Source organism: Pelophylax lessonae (assembly GCF_965119305.1).
Source record: "Pelophylax lessonae genome assembly, chromosome: 1".
In the NCBI taxonomy this organism is placed as follows: Eukaryota; Metazoa; Chordata; class Amphibia; order Anura; family Ranidae; genus Pelophylax; species Pelophylax lessonae.
This window is the reverse complement of record NC_138768.1, coordinates 381,565,293-381,583,336: the sequence shown is the minus strand read 5'-3', so window position 1 is coordinate 381,583,336 and position 18,044 is coordinate 381,565,293. Positions and strand designations below refer to the sequence as shown.

Sequence of the window (18,044 nt, the reverse complement as noted above, 5' to 3'; positions counted from 1 at the left end):
TAGAAAAGCTAGTGCCAATGTGAACGAGATCTCATTTTCCATACTGCAGCACTGATTGGTGGAGAGAGGGGCAGCACTAAGAGCCAACCAAGCTCTGCCAAATGTAGGTTTGCTGTCTCAAAGTACTGATACCCTCTCACCCAGTTTGAGTGTTATACTAGGCATAAAAATAGCAATCACTAGATGTGATAATTGCAGCAGTTTTCTTTTGTTAGAGTTTCTTCGCTCTGTTTTCACCTGGTGATCTGGCCAATAACACACCTCCTGTATTAGAGTACTCCCACTCTGGATGAAAAGGCACAGGGGGAAGCTTTGGACAGTCTGGGGGGGAGAGGAGTGTAAGATGGACTAGCAGATTTAGATACACGAAAACTGAAGCAAAACTCCAGCTAACACTTTATAATCAGTAATAGCAGATTTATTTTTCTTATGGAGTTCTACATAAATAAAGAAAAAGCTCATAATTTTAAGCACTCCTGACGGTGTTAAATGGTTTGTCTCATCCCTGCAACTGATTTTGTGGGAAAGCTGCTTTTGAAAAACAGACTTACTGGCTGGATCACCAGATGAAAATAGAAGAATGAAAGCCTAAAAAAAAGAAAATGAACGCAGCCATCACAAGAAATGGTAAGCTGCAGCATAAAAAAAAAAGTTTGATTTTGGGGAAAAGGGAAAGATTACTTTTGCTGTTTCATTGTCCAATCAGCAGGCTGAGGACAAAGGGGTGACCAAGCTGTTGTTCAACTGCAGCAGAGAAATGTCATGTCACCAACTTAGTGGTCTGACATGGCTGCTCAGGACTGGCAGAGCAAGATTACAAAGTAACAGGTGAACGGACTATATTTAATTCAACTGTGTATTTAGCAGTTGGCCTGAAGGACAGCGATAAACATTACATTAAATCACTGTGCTGCTCTACTTTATATACATTTATAAAAATAAAAAAAAATGCACATATGCAAGAAGTAAAACCAACTTTCTTTTTAAAATGAAACAATAGCTCTACATTTAGCACAGTTCTGCCTATGGATTACCATGATATTTGGCAGGTCAATATTCAAAAGCAGTACAGCAGACTTGAGCTTTTAATGCTATGATTGGGCTGTTTAGGAGTTAATTGGTTCCAGGAAGCTCTTCTCATTATGCTTGGCGGGTCACGTCACAGAGAGTTCTACAGAAGACAGGCAAACATCTTACCTCCCATTGTTAACAATGAGAGATCTGCCCATACATGGGCACCCTTGTTCTGTATCCTCTTGCATACAAGGCCTTCCCACCATGTTTTCCACATTGTTCGTTTAACAGTTATAGTGAAACTTCTGATAAACCATGCCATTTTCAAACATACCACAACGATCATAATTGGAAAGTAAAACAGGCAGGTCTTTAAATGCATTTCTTTCAATGACAAAAATGCATTGGAGTTCTGATTTTCCATGAGGCGCCCATCTAGTGTAAACTTTTAACCAATCACTAAAATAAGAAAGGGTCAGCACAATAAAGTCAGGCTAATACAGGGAGAAGAGGGGGCGAGCACAGCAAACCGCTGTAGAAAGTGGGTTTTGTGATATATATATGATGCTTAACGAGAGGTACTTGTGTTTTTCTAGGGTAGGCAGTTGCATAATGTTTCTGCTACACTAACATTTTCAAAATAACTTCCATGAATACTTGCTGCTATGTTTATAATGGTTAGGGTTTAGGTAAAAATAATGTTTTCGGTTATAAAAGTTGGATTTTGGACTTACCATAAAATCCATTTCTCTGATGTTTATTGATGAACACAGCTCCTGATTCTTAACCACTGGGTTATACTGCCCCCTACAGGAGTAGGATACTAGGCAGGAAAAAGCTTGACTAAATCTATGGGCAGTGCCAGGGGGTATACACCCACTCTCAGCTATAGGCACTCAGTTTTGTTCCAGTGTAATGTCAGAAGAAAGCCAACTCCACAGAGGGGTGGGTGCTGTGTCTGTCAATGAACATCAGAGAAATTGATTTTACGCTAAGTTGAAAAACCCATTTTCTCTTTTGTTCATTGACAGACACAGCTCCTGATTCTTCTTAACCATTGGGATGTGCCAAAGCAGTGTTAAACACGAGGGGTGGGAAAAAAGCAGAAAAAAAAATCTCCAAGGCTAACTATAGCCAACCAGGTAACATGGACCTCAACCATAAACAACTGGAGCTCACCTGAAAAACAATACACCCTGAAAGAGGACCAGGTTCTCTAAACAGCAGCCAGCAAAATCTTGCAGCCAAAAGAAGCATCCGCAGATGCCAACACATCCACTTTACAAAAATTTTGTAAAGTGTGCAACGACGACCAGGCCTTGGAAACCTTCGTCACTGACACTAGATCATGGAAGCCTAGGAGACACTAAGCGCCCTAGTAGAGTGCTCCATGACAGGGAAAGGAGGAACCGGACCCCTAATGCAATAGGCTTGAACCACCATCTGTTTGATCCATCTGGAAGTGGTCGCAGAAGTGGACAACCCTTTGCGAGGTCCATCCGTGAGCACAAATAGAGTCTGACTTCCTAAAAGACTCGTAGCTGCCAGGTACACCCTAATTGCCCGGACCACATCCAAGATAAACAAAGTAATTTCCTTCAGATGTTTAGCCTGGGACACAGGGAAGGCAACACAATGTTTTCATTCAAATGACAGTCAGAGACCACCTTAGGAAGGAATGACGTACAGGGGCGAAGCACCACCTTATTCTTTTGAATCACCAATAAGGTGGACAGAATGCCGCCGCCAGTTACGACAATCTGCACGCAGAGGTGATGGCCACCAAAAAAGGCCACCTTCTGGGCAGCGCAAGCAGGGAAATCTCCAGAATATCTTCAAAGGGAGGCTTCTGTAGAGCTGAAAGCACCAAATTAGGATCCCAGGGCGGCAACGGAGCCCCCACTGAAGGAACCAAATGTCGGACACCCTGAAGAAAGGCACGCACCAGGCAGTGTGAGGCCAAAGGTCGTTGGAAAAAAAAAAAAAGTCAAAAGCTGATACCTGCCCCTTGATGGTACTCCAGGACAATTTCTGTTCAACAGCCCATTAAAAAGGAAGGTTAAGATCCGATCCACCGAGAAGGAGCGAGGATGAACCCCAAGAGACTCACACCACGCAATGTACGTATTCCAAGTACGAAGGTAGATCTTCCTAGAAGTAGACTGGATTCCCTAGCTTTCAACAGCGCAGGAATCACCGACTCAGACAAACCTACATCCCTCAGCACATGGCGTTCAACAGCAAAGCCGTAATAGACAGCGACTGTAAAGCAGGATAGAAGATCGGTCCTTGAGACAGCAGATAATCCCGAGAGGAAGCCCCCAAGGAGCATGGGCGACCATCCGAGCCCGATCAGGGTACCAAGACAGGCAAGATCAGTCTGGACGGAATCCCTTTTGCTTTGATACTGCACAGGAGTTGTGACCGAATGTGAGAGGGCTGGAACGAATTAGTCAGCCCACCTTAGAATGCTGGCTACTTACTGAGCAGCCAGAACACTACTTATGCCCCCTTGGTGATTGACAGACCGTGGCATTGTCCAAATGAATTTGTACCGGACACCCTTGAAGACGAATTGTCCAATGAGCCAGACAAAGGCTGGTCACTCGGAGCTCCAGAAAAAAAAAAAAAAAAAAAATCGCCAGGACCAGAGATCCCAGCAAGGAACTAGGTCCTTACTCAAAACTAGGCAGAAAAAAAAAACCGAGTGCCTATAGCTAAGAGTGGATGTATACCCCCTGGGACTGCCTATAGGCGTAGTCAAGCTTTTTCCTGCCTAGTGTCCTACTCCTGTAGGGGGCAGTATAACCCAATGGTTACAAAGCATCAGGAGCTGTGTTTGTCAATGAACGAAACAGAAAGGTAATTTTCAATGAAGAGTGATGGTAAAATTGTCCACATAAAAAATGAACAAACAATATGGTTAAGCAGAAAAAAATATTTATACTTACTATAAAATCTTTTCCTAGGAGATCACTGATGGACACTGAATTGTAGAAAAGTTTATTATATGCAAGTTATATTGCCTCCTACAGGAGGGTTTGGACACCGGTGAAACAAAAACCATTACTAGCCCCTGCATGACCCAGCCTGCAAATGTCATGCATCAGTTTTTTTTTGTTTTGTTTTTTAACACGTAACATATAAGGCCAATTGCAAGAGTGGTGGGAACTGTATTCCTCAAAGCACTCCAAGAAAAAGGATTTACTCAGGAGTGTAGCACTTACTATGATATGTGGCACGTCCAAAAGTAGTTCAACTGAGGGGTAGGCAAAGCCACAAGGGAAACCAACAGATGTGGGATTTAAAGCGGTAGTAAACCACAGTTGAAGATGAAAAAATAAAAAAAAAACCCTGCAAGGCAATGTCAAAAAGGTGCTAGTACGCATCGCATACTAGCACATCATAAGAGACTTACTTTAAAACTAAGCCCTCCAGCGCCGCGCTGTCACCGCTGAGAGGACTTCCATCTTCACCCAGTATTTCTTCCGGGTTCGTGTCCTTCGGCTACATGAAAGGCTGGGGGCGCAACAAAGTCACTCACAACGCATTCGCGCGGGAGCTGCCGTTGACGGCACAGGCTCTGAAGGCCTGGCACGGCAAGCCAGACCTTCAGAGCGCATGCGCCGATGAGGTCACCAGCCTCATGCACTCCGATATCTCCTAAACAGTGCAAGTTTAGGAGCTATTCACCGTACCTACAGGTAAGCCTTATTATAGGATAGCCTGTAGGTATAAGTGGTAAAACAGCATTAACTACCACTTTTCAGGGCCTTGAAAAAGTATTCGCACCCCTTGAAATTTTACACAATTTGTCATGTTACAACCTAAAACACGTATCCGGGAAATGAAAGGAAAATGATAAATGGTTTTCAAAAAATTGTTTACAAGTAAATGCGTGAAAAGTGTGGCCTGCATTTGTATTCATTCCCCCCCCCCCCCCCCCAGTGACCGTTTAATGCCACACACAGCGTTTTGCTTTTAGGCCAAAAAGTTCAATTTTTGTCTCATCTTACCAGAGCACCTTCTTCCACATGTTTGCTGTGTCCCCCACATAGCTTCTTGCAAAAAGCAAAACCAGTCTTTTTACGGCTTTCTTTCAGCAATGGCTTTCTTCTTGCCGATTCTCCATAAGTGCCAGATTTGTGGAGTGCACGAATAATAGTTGTCCTGTGGACAGATTTTCCCACCTAATCTGTGGATCCCTGCAGGTCCTCCAGAGTTACCATGGGCCTCTGGGCTGCTTCTCTAATACTCCCCTTGCCCGGCCTGTCAGTTTAGGTTGACGGCCATGTCTTGGCAGGTTTGTAGTTGTGCCATACTCTTTCCATTTTTGAAAGATGAATTGAACAGTGCTCCGTGAGATGTTCAAAGCTTTGGATATTTTTTTTGTAGTCTAACCCTGCTTCAAACTTCTCCACAACTTTATCCCTGACCTGTCTGGCATGTTACTTGTCCTTCGTGATGCTGTTTGTTCATGAAGGTCCTCTAACAAACCTCTGACGGCTTCACAGAATAGCTGTATATATACTGATATTAAATTACACACAGGTGGACGCCATTTACTAATTAGGTGGCTTCTAAAGGAACTTGGTTCCACTAAATATTAGTTAGGTGTATCAGAGTAAAGGGGGCTGAATACAAATGCATGCCACACTTTTCAGATGTTTATTTGAAAAAAATGTTGAAAAACATTTATCATTTTCCTTCCACTTCACAATTATGTGCCACTTTGTGTTGGTTGATCACATAAAATCCCAATAAAATACATTTACTTTTTGGTTCTAACCTGACAAAATTTGGAAAATTTCAAGGGGTATGAATACTTTTTCAAGGCACAGTAGTATACCAGGATGATGAACGGTTCATTAATTAGAATTATTTTTTTTTAGATGGCTCCTAAAGAAGTGGATAATGTCCATGAAATGCATCGGCCCATACGGAAATCAGTATTTCCCAATATACTACATCATTCTGTCACAATTCTATTCTGCGTTTGTATTGCAAACTGATTTTTGAAGAAATTTGATGATATTTTAGATTACCATCTTGTATCAAAATAAGGAATTTGTATTTTATTTTAACATGTTGTGCTAAGTGTCTCATTTTAGAAAGATTTTCTAATTTCCTATTTTGTCAGGGAAAGAAAGCTTGGACGGATGAAGTATGTCCACAAGAACATAAACCTACTAGAAAAACAGTATGAAATGTATATAAAAAAGGCACATTTAACCCTTGCTATTAAGGCAAGCTAGATCTAGAATAAGGGATATTCCCAGGAAGGAAGTCATCTCTAAGGAGCCATGTATGGATAGGAGACCTCTTAATATTAAATTAAAATGGAGAGCAAGAACAGAAGGACAGCAGCCCACACGCCTAAAAAAAGAGAGTGGGGTAATAAACAACACCTACGGTAGGGCAGGGATGAAGATACATTTTACTTTCAATATAGCCAAACAAAGTAGCAGAAGGGTGAGAGGGAATACATGCTATTTACAGTACACCAAAAATCACTGATGGCATTAATAAACCCTGCCTGATGAGTATAAAATAGGATTCTAGGAATTATGAGCGGAATCCACCACTGATAAATCAGGGTTAGGAATCTGCTTATAAGCACAAGCAAAAAAAAAAATATATAAATAAATAATAATAATAATAATAATAATAATAATAATAATAATGATAATAATAATAATAATAATAATAATAATAATAATAATAATAAGGGACTATGGCTGTGATAAGTTCTGATGGACCCCAAACTGAGAATGGGGAGGTTTACAGTGAGTATACAGTCACTCCCATTTTTACAAAACCAAAGTGTATTAATAATAATTCCATCAACACAGCTCAATTTAGAAAAATGGGGTCATTAGTAAGCCCATGAAGATCTGCAAAACTTCTTAATGGCCAATTACTTGTTGTAAACCGCTTAAGCAGAGACTCACACACAAGTTTTAATTGCAGTTTTACAATTGAAACTTCTACCAGTTACATAAACAGTACTTAGCTAAAGTCAGACAAAGCGGAGCACTGATTAGCTGTTGTAAAAAAACAGTATTAAAACAGAGACTTAAGAAACTTGTAAAATTGATTGGTCAAAAAAAAGTGTCTTATCCTTAAGGCCCTGTTCACACCTGACCGTTTTTCAGCTCGTAAAAACGCTCCTCTCTCAAGGTCTCAAAACGCCCAAAAAGCAAAACCCCTTTCATTTCAATGGCTCCTGTTCACATATGAGAGATTTGTTGCCTGAAACTCAGAAAATTACATGAGCTTCTTTTTTGGCAGATTACTGCCTCCAAACACCTGCAAAAAATGGGTGAAAAAAGCAAAGAAGAAAAAAAAAAAAAAAAAACCCTGCTTGAGAACGATACACTCAGGTGTGAATGGAGCCTCAAAGCGATATTAAACGCAAAAACGTAATATATTGCAGCTTACCCATCCTTAGATGGGATTGCTGCATTAGTTTTCATTTTTGGGCTTCTCTCCCCCTCCCCCCCCCCCCGTAACACTTCCTGTATTAGAGTGCCCCTACCCTGGATGAAGGAGCACAGGGCATCTTTGTAAAGCGGAATTGTCAGATCATGCTGCAGTTACACAAGCAACTAAAGCAATATTTTTGTTTTTTCTTTTGGGATAAAGGTTTTACATAAATAAATCAATGTAGGCACCCCTGTCGGTGGTAAATGATTTGTCTGAACACTAACTGCTATATTTGCAGGAGAGCTTGTTCCATTGAAAAACAGATCACGAGATGAAAAAAAAAAAACAAAAAACAAAAAAAAACAAATGCAGCCATCACATCTAAGAATTGGTAAGCTGCAATATAATATAATAAGTGTTCGATTGAGTTTAATACCACATGAGGGCTGGTTCACACCAGAATGTGGTGTGGGAAAGGCACATTCATTGTACATTTCCTGCACTGCATTCATAAACACGCTACCCTTGTGATCCTCTGTGGGTACCAATACATTCCTAACAGCGCCCAGATCCAGAGGTACCACCGTTTTTGGTGCAAAAGTAGTGCATGCTGTACCTTTCGTGAATTCCCTTCACTTCAATGGGCTGCAATGCAAACGGGCAGGTTTTTTATGCAGAAGAGGTATACTATGTCTCTTATACCTTAAATTTTGTTATACGTGTCTGAACAGCTCTATGTACAATTTCAAATTAGTTTGAAAATTGGTTTAGAGAAAAATCATTACCAAAGAGGTCACCGGCCTGTGAGGGAGCTCAAGAACACAGAAATGCTGGAGGGGAGTATAGTCCCGCTACCTCACTTGCCTATACCACAATGTACAGAAGACTAACTGGTTACATAAAATATCCAAAGAGATTTATTTATCCGATGCATTTAATCTCTATAAAATCGTGATTTCATGCTATGCAATATTTTATTGGGTATTAGACCGTAACACAAGGTGAACTAAAACTATGGAAACATTTAGAAATGTGACCCAGAAAGAGGATCTGCTGAAAATAATCAAAAAGCTTTGGCACACCTTCTTCCCACCCCCAGACTCTTTTAGTTTTAGATTAAGTTATGCAATTTTTGTAAACATCCTCCTTAGGCTTCGTTCACATGTCAGCGTATCGATCGCGGGCAGAATCACCGCGATTCTGCCCGCGATCCGGAAATCATTGCAAATTGCGGGACGCCTGTGCGTTGCCCGTGATTTGCAATAGCACCCCAAACGCTGTGCGTGTTGCCGCGATTTGCGCCTGCCGAATCGCTGTAACATCGCGCAAAAAAAAATTGCGGGACGCATGGTGCCCAAAAAAGGTACAAGAGCTTCTTTGGGGCGTCATGCGTCCCGTGATTTTTTTTTTTGCGTGCGCGATGTTACCGCGATTCGGCAGGCGCAAATCGCGGCAACACGCACAGCGTTTGGGGTGCTATTGCAAATCACGGGCAACGCACAGGCATCCTGCGATTTGCAATGATTTCTGGATCGCGGGCAGAATCGCGGTGATTCTGCCCGCGATCGATACGCTGACATGTGAATGAAGCCTTAGGGACAAGCAAAGATTCTACATTTGCAGCTTGAGAGCTCTTATTTTAAAATGAAATTATGCATGAATAAGTCATTCTGAGGGCCAGTGGGTCTGTCCGAATCAGACTTACCCTGCAGTAAATTGGACTTGTAATATTTTTATTGTAAATGTTTTTCTTGATTTTAATTAAAACAATATATAAAAATCATTAAGCTTCATCTCTTAAATGCTCAAACATACATTTAGAATCCTTGCCTCTTTGAAGAACACTACCAGAAATTTTAATCTCTGTTATATTCCCATCTCAAGAGGCGGTGAATATCACAGACCATTCCTAAAGGGATACTAAAAAGTCTCTTTTTTCTTTAAAAATAACAAACATGTTATACTTACCTTCTCTGTACAGTAGTTTGCATAGAGCAGCCAGGATACTCCTCTTCTCGGATCCCTCACTGGTGCTCCTGGCGAGTTCCCCCACAGCAAGCAGCTTGCTATTGGGGCACCTGAGTCGAGCTACAGCTCTGTGTGTCCATTCAGACACAGTCGTGGTTCGGCCCCATCCCCTCTCTCTCCTTATTGGCTGACTGACAGAAAGCGGGAGCAAATGGTGCCGCTGCTGTGTCTCAGCCAATCAGAATGGAGATTCCCAGATGGCCGAGGCACTCATGCACATCGCATGATCGGAATAGGGCTCAGATATTAGGGGGGCTTCTGTACACTGCTAACACTTGGACTGTAGTCCTGCTAGCTGAAAAACCTGTATGAAGGGCAAGGCAGAGATTGCTGTTGTCTAAATAGCCAAGAAATCAGGTGCCACTAGGGCTACTGGTCTACCTTTCTAAAGGAAAGAACAGTGGGACAAAAGTGTTATTTGTTAGCCATTCCAGGGAAGTACAGAATTGGTCTTGTGGCTGAATTGTAAGGCCCAGGTCTAACTGCAGAGTTGTTTAAGACAATGGAAAGGACAACTCCAAAGTAATAGTCTTCCAAAAGATAATTTGATGCAGGTGTCTATCCCTTCTGGAGAACTGAGAAATCCATGGCATATTCCAAAGTGTGGAATGAGGTCAGATATTACAGAAGTATTGCCCTTTGTGCATCTATATTATGTGTTGCACTGCTAAGCAGAGAACAGCTAAGCCCAAACGGAGGCAATGCTCAAAAACCCAAGCAAATAGTACCCATGAGGTTCGCAGACATTTTAGGTGATCAAGTCACCATAGGCAGGCAGTGAAAGCAAACTGTGAAGCGGAGGATTCCAATGTAATGTCCAGCAGGAACCTAAACAAAATCATGCTGTTTCCAGGAGTAAGATTGAAGCATTTACACGTCTCACTCCACTTAGTGGATGACATCAACCCTCACTACCCACTGCCCTAATCTCACCATGCCAGAGAGAAAATGGCTGGAACATTCCATAAGCATGCAATTGCTTCAACTCTGAATTAACAGTGCCCACCAAGGTTCATTCACTATAAATGGATTAAGACGACGTGCTGCTCTCTGAATCTGGAAAAAATGCTATGGAAAGACCAACATGGTTCAGGTCAGACAGTTTTTATACACTGAATGAGTCTGCATAGACTGGGTCAGTGTGGGTTGTGCCACAGCTCTAGAGTAAAGCCCCGTACACACGTGCAGATTGTCGGCCGAACGATCGGCCGTCTTTTGTCCCCGGGCTGTCGTGTCCGCTGAAAAGTGCAAAAGACTGCACATGAATTTTGTCCGCCAACAACAGCCGACTGCAGAAGTGATGTCATGTGATGGTTAACTTTCCCTGTGTTTTTTCTTTTCTGAGCATGTCCAGTCTTGCAAATCTGCTGTCTGTCGGCCGAAATCTGTACTGACTGGCGAACAATCGGCCGTTCTGGTGTCGGCATACAAAAATTTTAATGCTTGCACGACAGATTCTGTTCGGCCGAAAGTGCGCTGTCGGAAGCATCATACTAACAAGCCAAAAATCGGCCGATCGGTCGTCGGCCGAATCTTTTCGGCCGACAATCTGCACGTGTGCACTTAAGAGTGTCCTGAAGTTAACCAGTACAGTACACTGGAAGTGTGTATCTTGCTATAATGCAGAGTTGAATAAGGAAAGATCACAGACCATAATAACCTACATAATTCCAGTTCAGTGAAGAGTAAGTAGATATTCCAAAGAAAGTGCCCATAGTCTTCAGCCTAAACGGCTGTCTCACAAAGACTATTTAAAGACTGGGTCAGAGCTATGGTCGTGCCACTGCCTCGGGCTTAACACACTATGCTCTGCTGCTAAATACTACAAGTGACGGTCTGGAAAGTATCACAATGCAGAGCTCAGTGCCCAAAGAAGAATTACCCAATTTATCTTTGCTGTAAAAATAGGTTCACTCAAAAGCGAGTCTTCAGACATTTGGTCGCACCAGAAGCTGTGTCACAGCTCTGAACCTGGAAAGTGTTCTGCGGCTAATACAGTACACTAGGGTGCTAAAAAGCTGTTATGCCAAAAGATCTCATATTTTTTTGTGTCACAGACCCAGAATAAGTTCTAATAAGTTCTAATTTTTCTCAAACTTCATGGAGGGAAAAAAAAAAAAAAAAGTATGTTGCTCAAACTTCAACATTAAAGCTTTACTAAACCCAGAACCTGCAATCACTATATATCTCTTCTCCCACAGTACACAGAACATGGAAATGTAATTATTTTTGTAAATATCAATAGCTAAATACCTTTTCTCATCAGCAGTATATAGCAGTCTTGTGATTTCTATTAATTCCTGGGGAAGCTTGTAGGAATTTTCATACTGCACTGAGCTGTCCTATGAGGTTGCAGGGCTCCTGATCCTCTGTCTGGACATGTCTGTACAGTACTGATTTGGGAGGGTGCATGTGATCAGCACAGGCCCAGAAAAAAAAAAAAAAAAAAAAAAAAAAAAAGACCTCTCTAGCAATACACACCAAACTGAGCATGTGCAGCCTGACTCCAAAGGCTCTGTCTTATCCGGACATGTTTTGGAGTCAGTGGAAGAGAAGGAGAATCTGTGCATACAGGATCAAGCAGCCTTTTTACACAATGCAGAGGATTAATCCCTTAGGTTCCACAGCGAGTATAACAAGTATGCTTTACTGCATATATAGACTGATTTTACGATTGTGGGTTTAGTAACACTTTAAACCCAAACCTTATTAATCTATATTATAATTTTACTTTAAAAGCAAAATAGTAGCTTATAATTAGAAAATATGTTCAATAGCAAAAAAAGTAACAAAATACAGTGTTTTATAACATATAAAACCGCAAAGCAAATATAAGAAAAAACCCAAACAAAATAACTTGGTGTATCAAGACCTACCTTGTAAATTCCAATTCCTGGATCAATCAGAAAGGCTCGGGCAGACGTAGATGGCTGAACTGAAGGAGTTGATACACGCAACTTGTTCTTACTTGTAGAATTTAACTGAACTTTGCTTTCCCCTTCCTTTTTCTTTGATGAATTGCTAGTGCCCTCAGACTGCGAACGGATTAGGAGTTGGACGATGTCATTTAATCCAACGTTGTAGTCAAAGAGTGTATGTCCATCTTCCAGCTGTAAAATAAAAGAAATAAATAAGTGTGAAGTCTTTTCTGATTCAAAGGGCCAATGCTAATTATTCTAGGCAAGTAGTTTGGAGAGTTGACAGCTGTATATTTAATGTGTGAAGGCATTATACACCTTCCTACCTGCACCTTGTGTTTTTCTCATGTCGAAGGTGCGCATTGATAAAGTTTTATCGTGTCATCTCTTGCCCTGTACACAATTAAAATTTAGCATATAAATGTTTACATTTCTTTGTCAGCAGCTTCTGCTTGTGTTCAAACATGAAGTATGGCTATGCACAAGTTAATAAATACATGACACCTGTCTAATCTAAGAACTGACACTTCCTATGAAGAATTTACATAATCCCTGGGTCTACGTTCTGCAGGTGAGCACTGCAAAGCAATTCGATCTGAAACAGACACAAGCAGGCAGAGCAATAAAGGGAAGAGTTAGGTTTCATCACAAGAGTACACCCACGTTTCACGTTCAATCTTTGTATTATCCAAAATAAAGATGCAGTATACCAAGTCGCTTAAATACAGTGTACAAAGAAATAAACTAGAGGTACAACAGAAAAAAACAGAAACCATGTGGCAAAATCTTAGGATCAAACTCACAGGGTAAAAGAACTCTAAAGTGATACTAAGCATGCGGTTTAATTTACATTGTCCCTTCTATTTCTATGTGTGGATGATAGCACTGCAATTATTTTATCTAAAAATCAACCAAGTATCTTTTTCTTAATCAATATACAGCAGTCACACGACCCAGCTCTTTCCCAGCCTGTCTGCAGGTAAACAAACAGGAGGAGCTTCTAGTCCTCTGCTACTAGTCACATGTTAAAGAAAAAAAAAAAAGCCTTTGAAATACAGAGTAAAAATAAAATTGTTAATATCAATAAACTGTTTTAAATGGTCTAATTGATATTTAATTTGAAATCAAATCATTCTTTTTTGGCAATAACATAGTGGGCCGATTTCTGCCAGTTAAAGACTGTGTCTAGGTTTTAGAACAGGGAGGTGAATCCTCTATATTAATGTAAACGCGAAAGCTCACCCTATTGTGTTTAGCTGGTTAGTGGGCATGGAGGAGGAGGCTGTCATTTACCACTGTGCATACACCCACATGTGTGACTCTATAGTCCAACGGGCTACTCAGATAAGATAGGTAGGAAATGCTCAGCATAGAAACTTACTGAAAACCGAGCATATGCAAAGCTGCCAACACTGCTCTGCAAAATCCCTAGCTGCATTGGGGACTTGGACAGAGAGATAGAGAACAGCAGGATCAACCAGGTTTTTTTTGCAGAATACTAATCTCATAGTGACTGAGTATGAACAGCATGTAATACACCATTTGATAGTTTTTTTTGTTTTTTTTTAAATGCAAAATGCATATCATGAAACCACAGCAAAAATTTAGAATCGAGCATAGCTCTAAATTGTATAGGCATCAGCTGCTGATATTAAAAGGAAAGCAAAAAAAAAAAAAAACCAGAAAAAGAGGAAAGAAAGCAAGAGAAGGGAAATATATGATGGACCTGCTATCTATAAACATGACATAAAAAAGGTACCAATCAACCAGAAAATGCCACATGTAAATATTGGGTCCAGGGTTCCCAGTTTCTCTAAAATTGTGTAACAATATCGTTCAAAACACTAGCAATCTTTTCAAGACGTAATCCACAACATTTTTCGCTTTGTCTGCAAATGGGACACCAAAGATAATTTCCAGGATCTAGCAATGGTCAACTTGGCTGCCAACAGTATAAAGAAGTTTACTTTCTTGGCAATTTTGCGGTACATTGTCATTAAGCAGGGCAATTTGAGGCAATTGTGGTACAGGCACCCCAGTGACCCTTCATAATAAAGCAAATATACAGTTACAAAACCCCCTAAATTTGGGATATTCCCACTAAATATGATACATTGAGCCTAATATATCACATCCCCTAAAACAGAACAGAGAAGAATTTGGGTGGGGACTAAATACCATCTCATCGGAGGATGTTAGCCTAGAACAAAGTAACATTTAAAATTACTCTAAAGGGAAGCTGACAGACATGTCATTGTAGATCTTTAGTGCTAGAGAATAGAGCTGCACGATTAATCGTATGAAAATCGCGATCTCGATTCACCCCCCCCCCCCCCCCCCCCGACGATCTAACCCTGAAATATGCTCGATTCTTTGCATAGCTGCATAGCAGAGAGAACAGCTGTGGAAAAAAAAAAAAAAGCCTCCTGGCAAATGCCTATCAGCAAAGTCTCCCAGTAACTATAAGGCCCCTTTCACACATGCTGTCCGTTTGTCCGTTTTTCATCCATCCGTTGACGGATGAAAAACGGACATCAATGCATCTCTATGTAAAAACGGATGACAACTGATGATCATCAGTTAACATCCGTTTTCATCCACTTCCGTCAATGTCCATTTTTTTGAACGGATGAATGCCCTATTTTTCATCCGTCAAAAAAACGGATCGGACGAAAAACGGATGAAAAACGGATGCCAACTGATGACAACGGATGAAAAACTGATGCCAACTGATGACAACGGATGAAAAACTGATGTCAACTGATGACAACGGATGAAAAACTGATGTCAACTGATGACAACGGATAACAACTGATGAAAAACGGATAACAACTGATGAAAAACGGATAACAACTGATGAAAAACGGATAACAACTGACGAAAAACGGATGAAAAAACGGATGAAAAAACGGATGAAAAAACGGATGAAAAAACGGATGAAAAAACGGATGAAAAAACGGATGAAAAAACGGATGAAAAAACGGATGAAAAAACGGATGAAAAAACGGATGAAAAAACGGATGAAAAAACGGATGAAAAAACGGATGAAAAAACGGATGAAAAAACGGATGAAAAACTGATACATTTGACGTGACTGAACTGATGAACTGAACGGACTGTATGTGTGAAAGGGGCCTAAACAAAAATGATTACATTGTATCTTTTCCTTCCCTTTACCAGGGAGAAAGGACGTTTAACCTCTTAAAGACTGGACCTTTTTCTGACACTTGTTGCTTGCAAGTTAAAATCTGTTTTTTTTTGCTAGAAAAGTACTTAGAACCCCCAAACATTTTATATATTTTTTTTAGCAGAGACCCTACAGAATAAAATGGCGATTGTTGTAATATTTTATGTCACACTGTATTTGCGCAGCAGTCTTTCAAACGCAATTAATAGACTTTAATGAATAAAAAAAAAACATAACAGTAAAGTTATCCCAATTTTTTTTTTGTTACACAGAGAATCGTGAGAGAATCGTGATCTTTATTCCAAGCTAAAAAAATCGTGATTCTCATTTTGGCCAGAATCGTGCAGCTCTACTAGAGAAGTCTTAGTCCCAATCCACTATATAGGAAGGCCTGTCTGGGGTCCCAAGCAACACCCCATAAATTGTGGAGATATCATCCCTCTGACCCAGATACACCATTTCTCATAGGGGTAAATTGTGGAGCCATACAGGGATCAAGCCATAAAGAGAGAGTAAGTAATTGGAAATCTGACAGAACCTAAAACGTTTGGATGGAGGAATTCCTAAGTTATCTCTGCAATGTTGAAATGTGAGGGGTCCTCAGGGGAAAAACAATGTCTGATGCTTTATAACCCTTTGCCCAACCACTACCGAAAACGCTTTAGTGTCTAGACCTGGTGGAAAAGCGAGATTATGAAAAATGAGCCAAAGAACAAAAAGGAAGACCTAAGAGACTCTGGTTATGTTGCAGCTTGTCCCACAAGGCACTAGAAAGTCTAGACAAGAATAGGCGACATTTGCCACGCCAAGGTATAATGGGGTACCCTGCCAGCCTTTCCAGCATCACTCAATCAGGTTTTCCCTTCTGATAATATACCACAGAGAATTCCCCTCATGGGGTCTAGAGGCTTAAAGTATCTTTTTGTATAGTTTGCGACCCTGGCTACACCAAATGAAAAACTCATTTAGAATTAAAATTTCAACAAAACAGAGGGCAAAAATCTGAATAAAATTTCAGCAAAACAGAGGGCAAAAATGAGAGGTGGAAGGAATTGTTCATATTGAACTGAAGTTCCGCTATAAGAAACAGAGAGCAGGCAGGGTTTTATTGCATAAAAGACATGCACTGTCTTATTCAATAAAATGCCCCTACCAGCCTGCTCATTGTCTTCTTTGGCTCAGTTTACAGTGCTGGACTGGTCTCAGGGACAGGCGTGATGTCGTCGCCCGCCTAGCAATGAAGAGGCCTGAAGACCAATACTCAGAAGAAGATGTCATCACAGGACCAATGTACAGGTAAGTATTAAGAGGATAAGTTCACCTTAGGTAACATGTTACACATTCGTAATAATGGTGTAAAAGGTTACTGTTAAGCACTCCCCTCACCCACCCATGACAGCGGGTACTCTCACTGTACCCACTATTACATTTTAAAAACTGCGTAACTGTGCAGGGCTCCAACACAGCCACGTCTTTCAATCACAGAGTTCTGTGAATAAAGGAACTGCAAGTCCCATCTCCCACTGAGGCAGGCATACTTGTAGTTTGAATGGGCTGCAAGTGTGCTGATCAGCACGCTTGTAGTTCATTCAGTCTTCCTCCAGCTTTGTAACAGAAAGCCCATACTGAGATATGGGCACAAAGCTAGAGGAAGGCTGTGCAGGAGCCTGACATTGCAACCTGGTGCGATGCTTTTCCACCTCCTGTGAAAAGAAGGCTCCTTTCACACCTGAGTATCGTTTTCAGGCGTTTTTTACAGGTGTTTTGAGGTAGGCATTAACATCTAACAAAAACGCTTGTAATCTGTCAAAAAAGAAGCTCATGTACTTTTTTGAGCTTCATGCGACAAAACGCTCATATGTGAACAGGGGCCTTTGAAATGAATGTGATTTTGGTTGTTGGGCGTTTTGAGACTTCAGAGATGAGCGCTTTACGAGCTGAAAAACGCTCAGGTTTGAACAGGGTGTAAAGTATTGCACATTTCCTGTCTGACCAGCCTTGAGGCCCTGCATAATTGAGTAATTGGTGGTAAATTTAGGACTTTATTTTGGAACATTAGATAAATATACATTTTTTGACAAACTTTTTACAAGTATTTGGTTTTTATGCAATTAGTAAACAAATACACTTTACTAGAAGTTACTAGAAGAGCCTTTTTCAGCCAGTCTTCTTTAAGTCCTGCATTATTAGACAACAGAAGTATTAGTTTACCTGATTGACGTGTACAGTTACAACTAACATATTAGTGTGTCGCATGGCAGTGGAGTAGGCCTTTTTTCTTTTCTTTTGAAATTCTCTTTAGTTTTGTTCAGCGAAACGTATAAACAGTTTGGACTAAGGCTTCACACATTTGAAAATTGGATGCAGGTTTCCAGGCGCCCAATTCGCATGACAGGAGAGTAAGACCGGCTCTCAATGGAGCCTGTTCACACAGCTCAGGGGCAGCCGTGGTCCGCATTTGGAAGGGTTCT

The 18,044-nt window shown here is 40.9% G+C and overlaps 1 protein-coding gene across 1 annotated transcript in view; it reads right to left on the bottom strand.

The window, feature by feature from the left end:
- The window catches only part of UHRF2 (ubiquitin like with PHD and ring finger domains 2), a 184,195-nt gene that overhangs the window by 121,399 nt on the left and 44,752 nt on the right, over positions 1–18,044 (bottom strand). Inside the window, exon 2 of the mRNA XM_082265164.1 lies at positions 12,345–12,578. Within this exon, the coding sequence (XP_082121290.1) occupies positions 12,345–12,578 (234 nt within the window). The remainder of the gene's footprint in view (positions 1–12,344; positions 12,579–18,044) is intronic.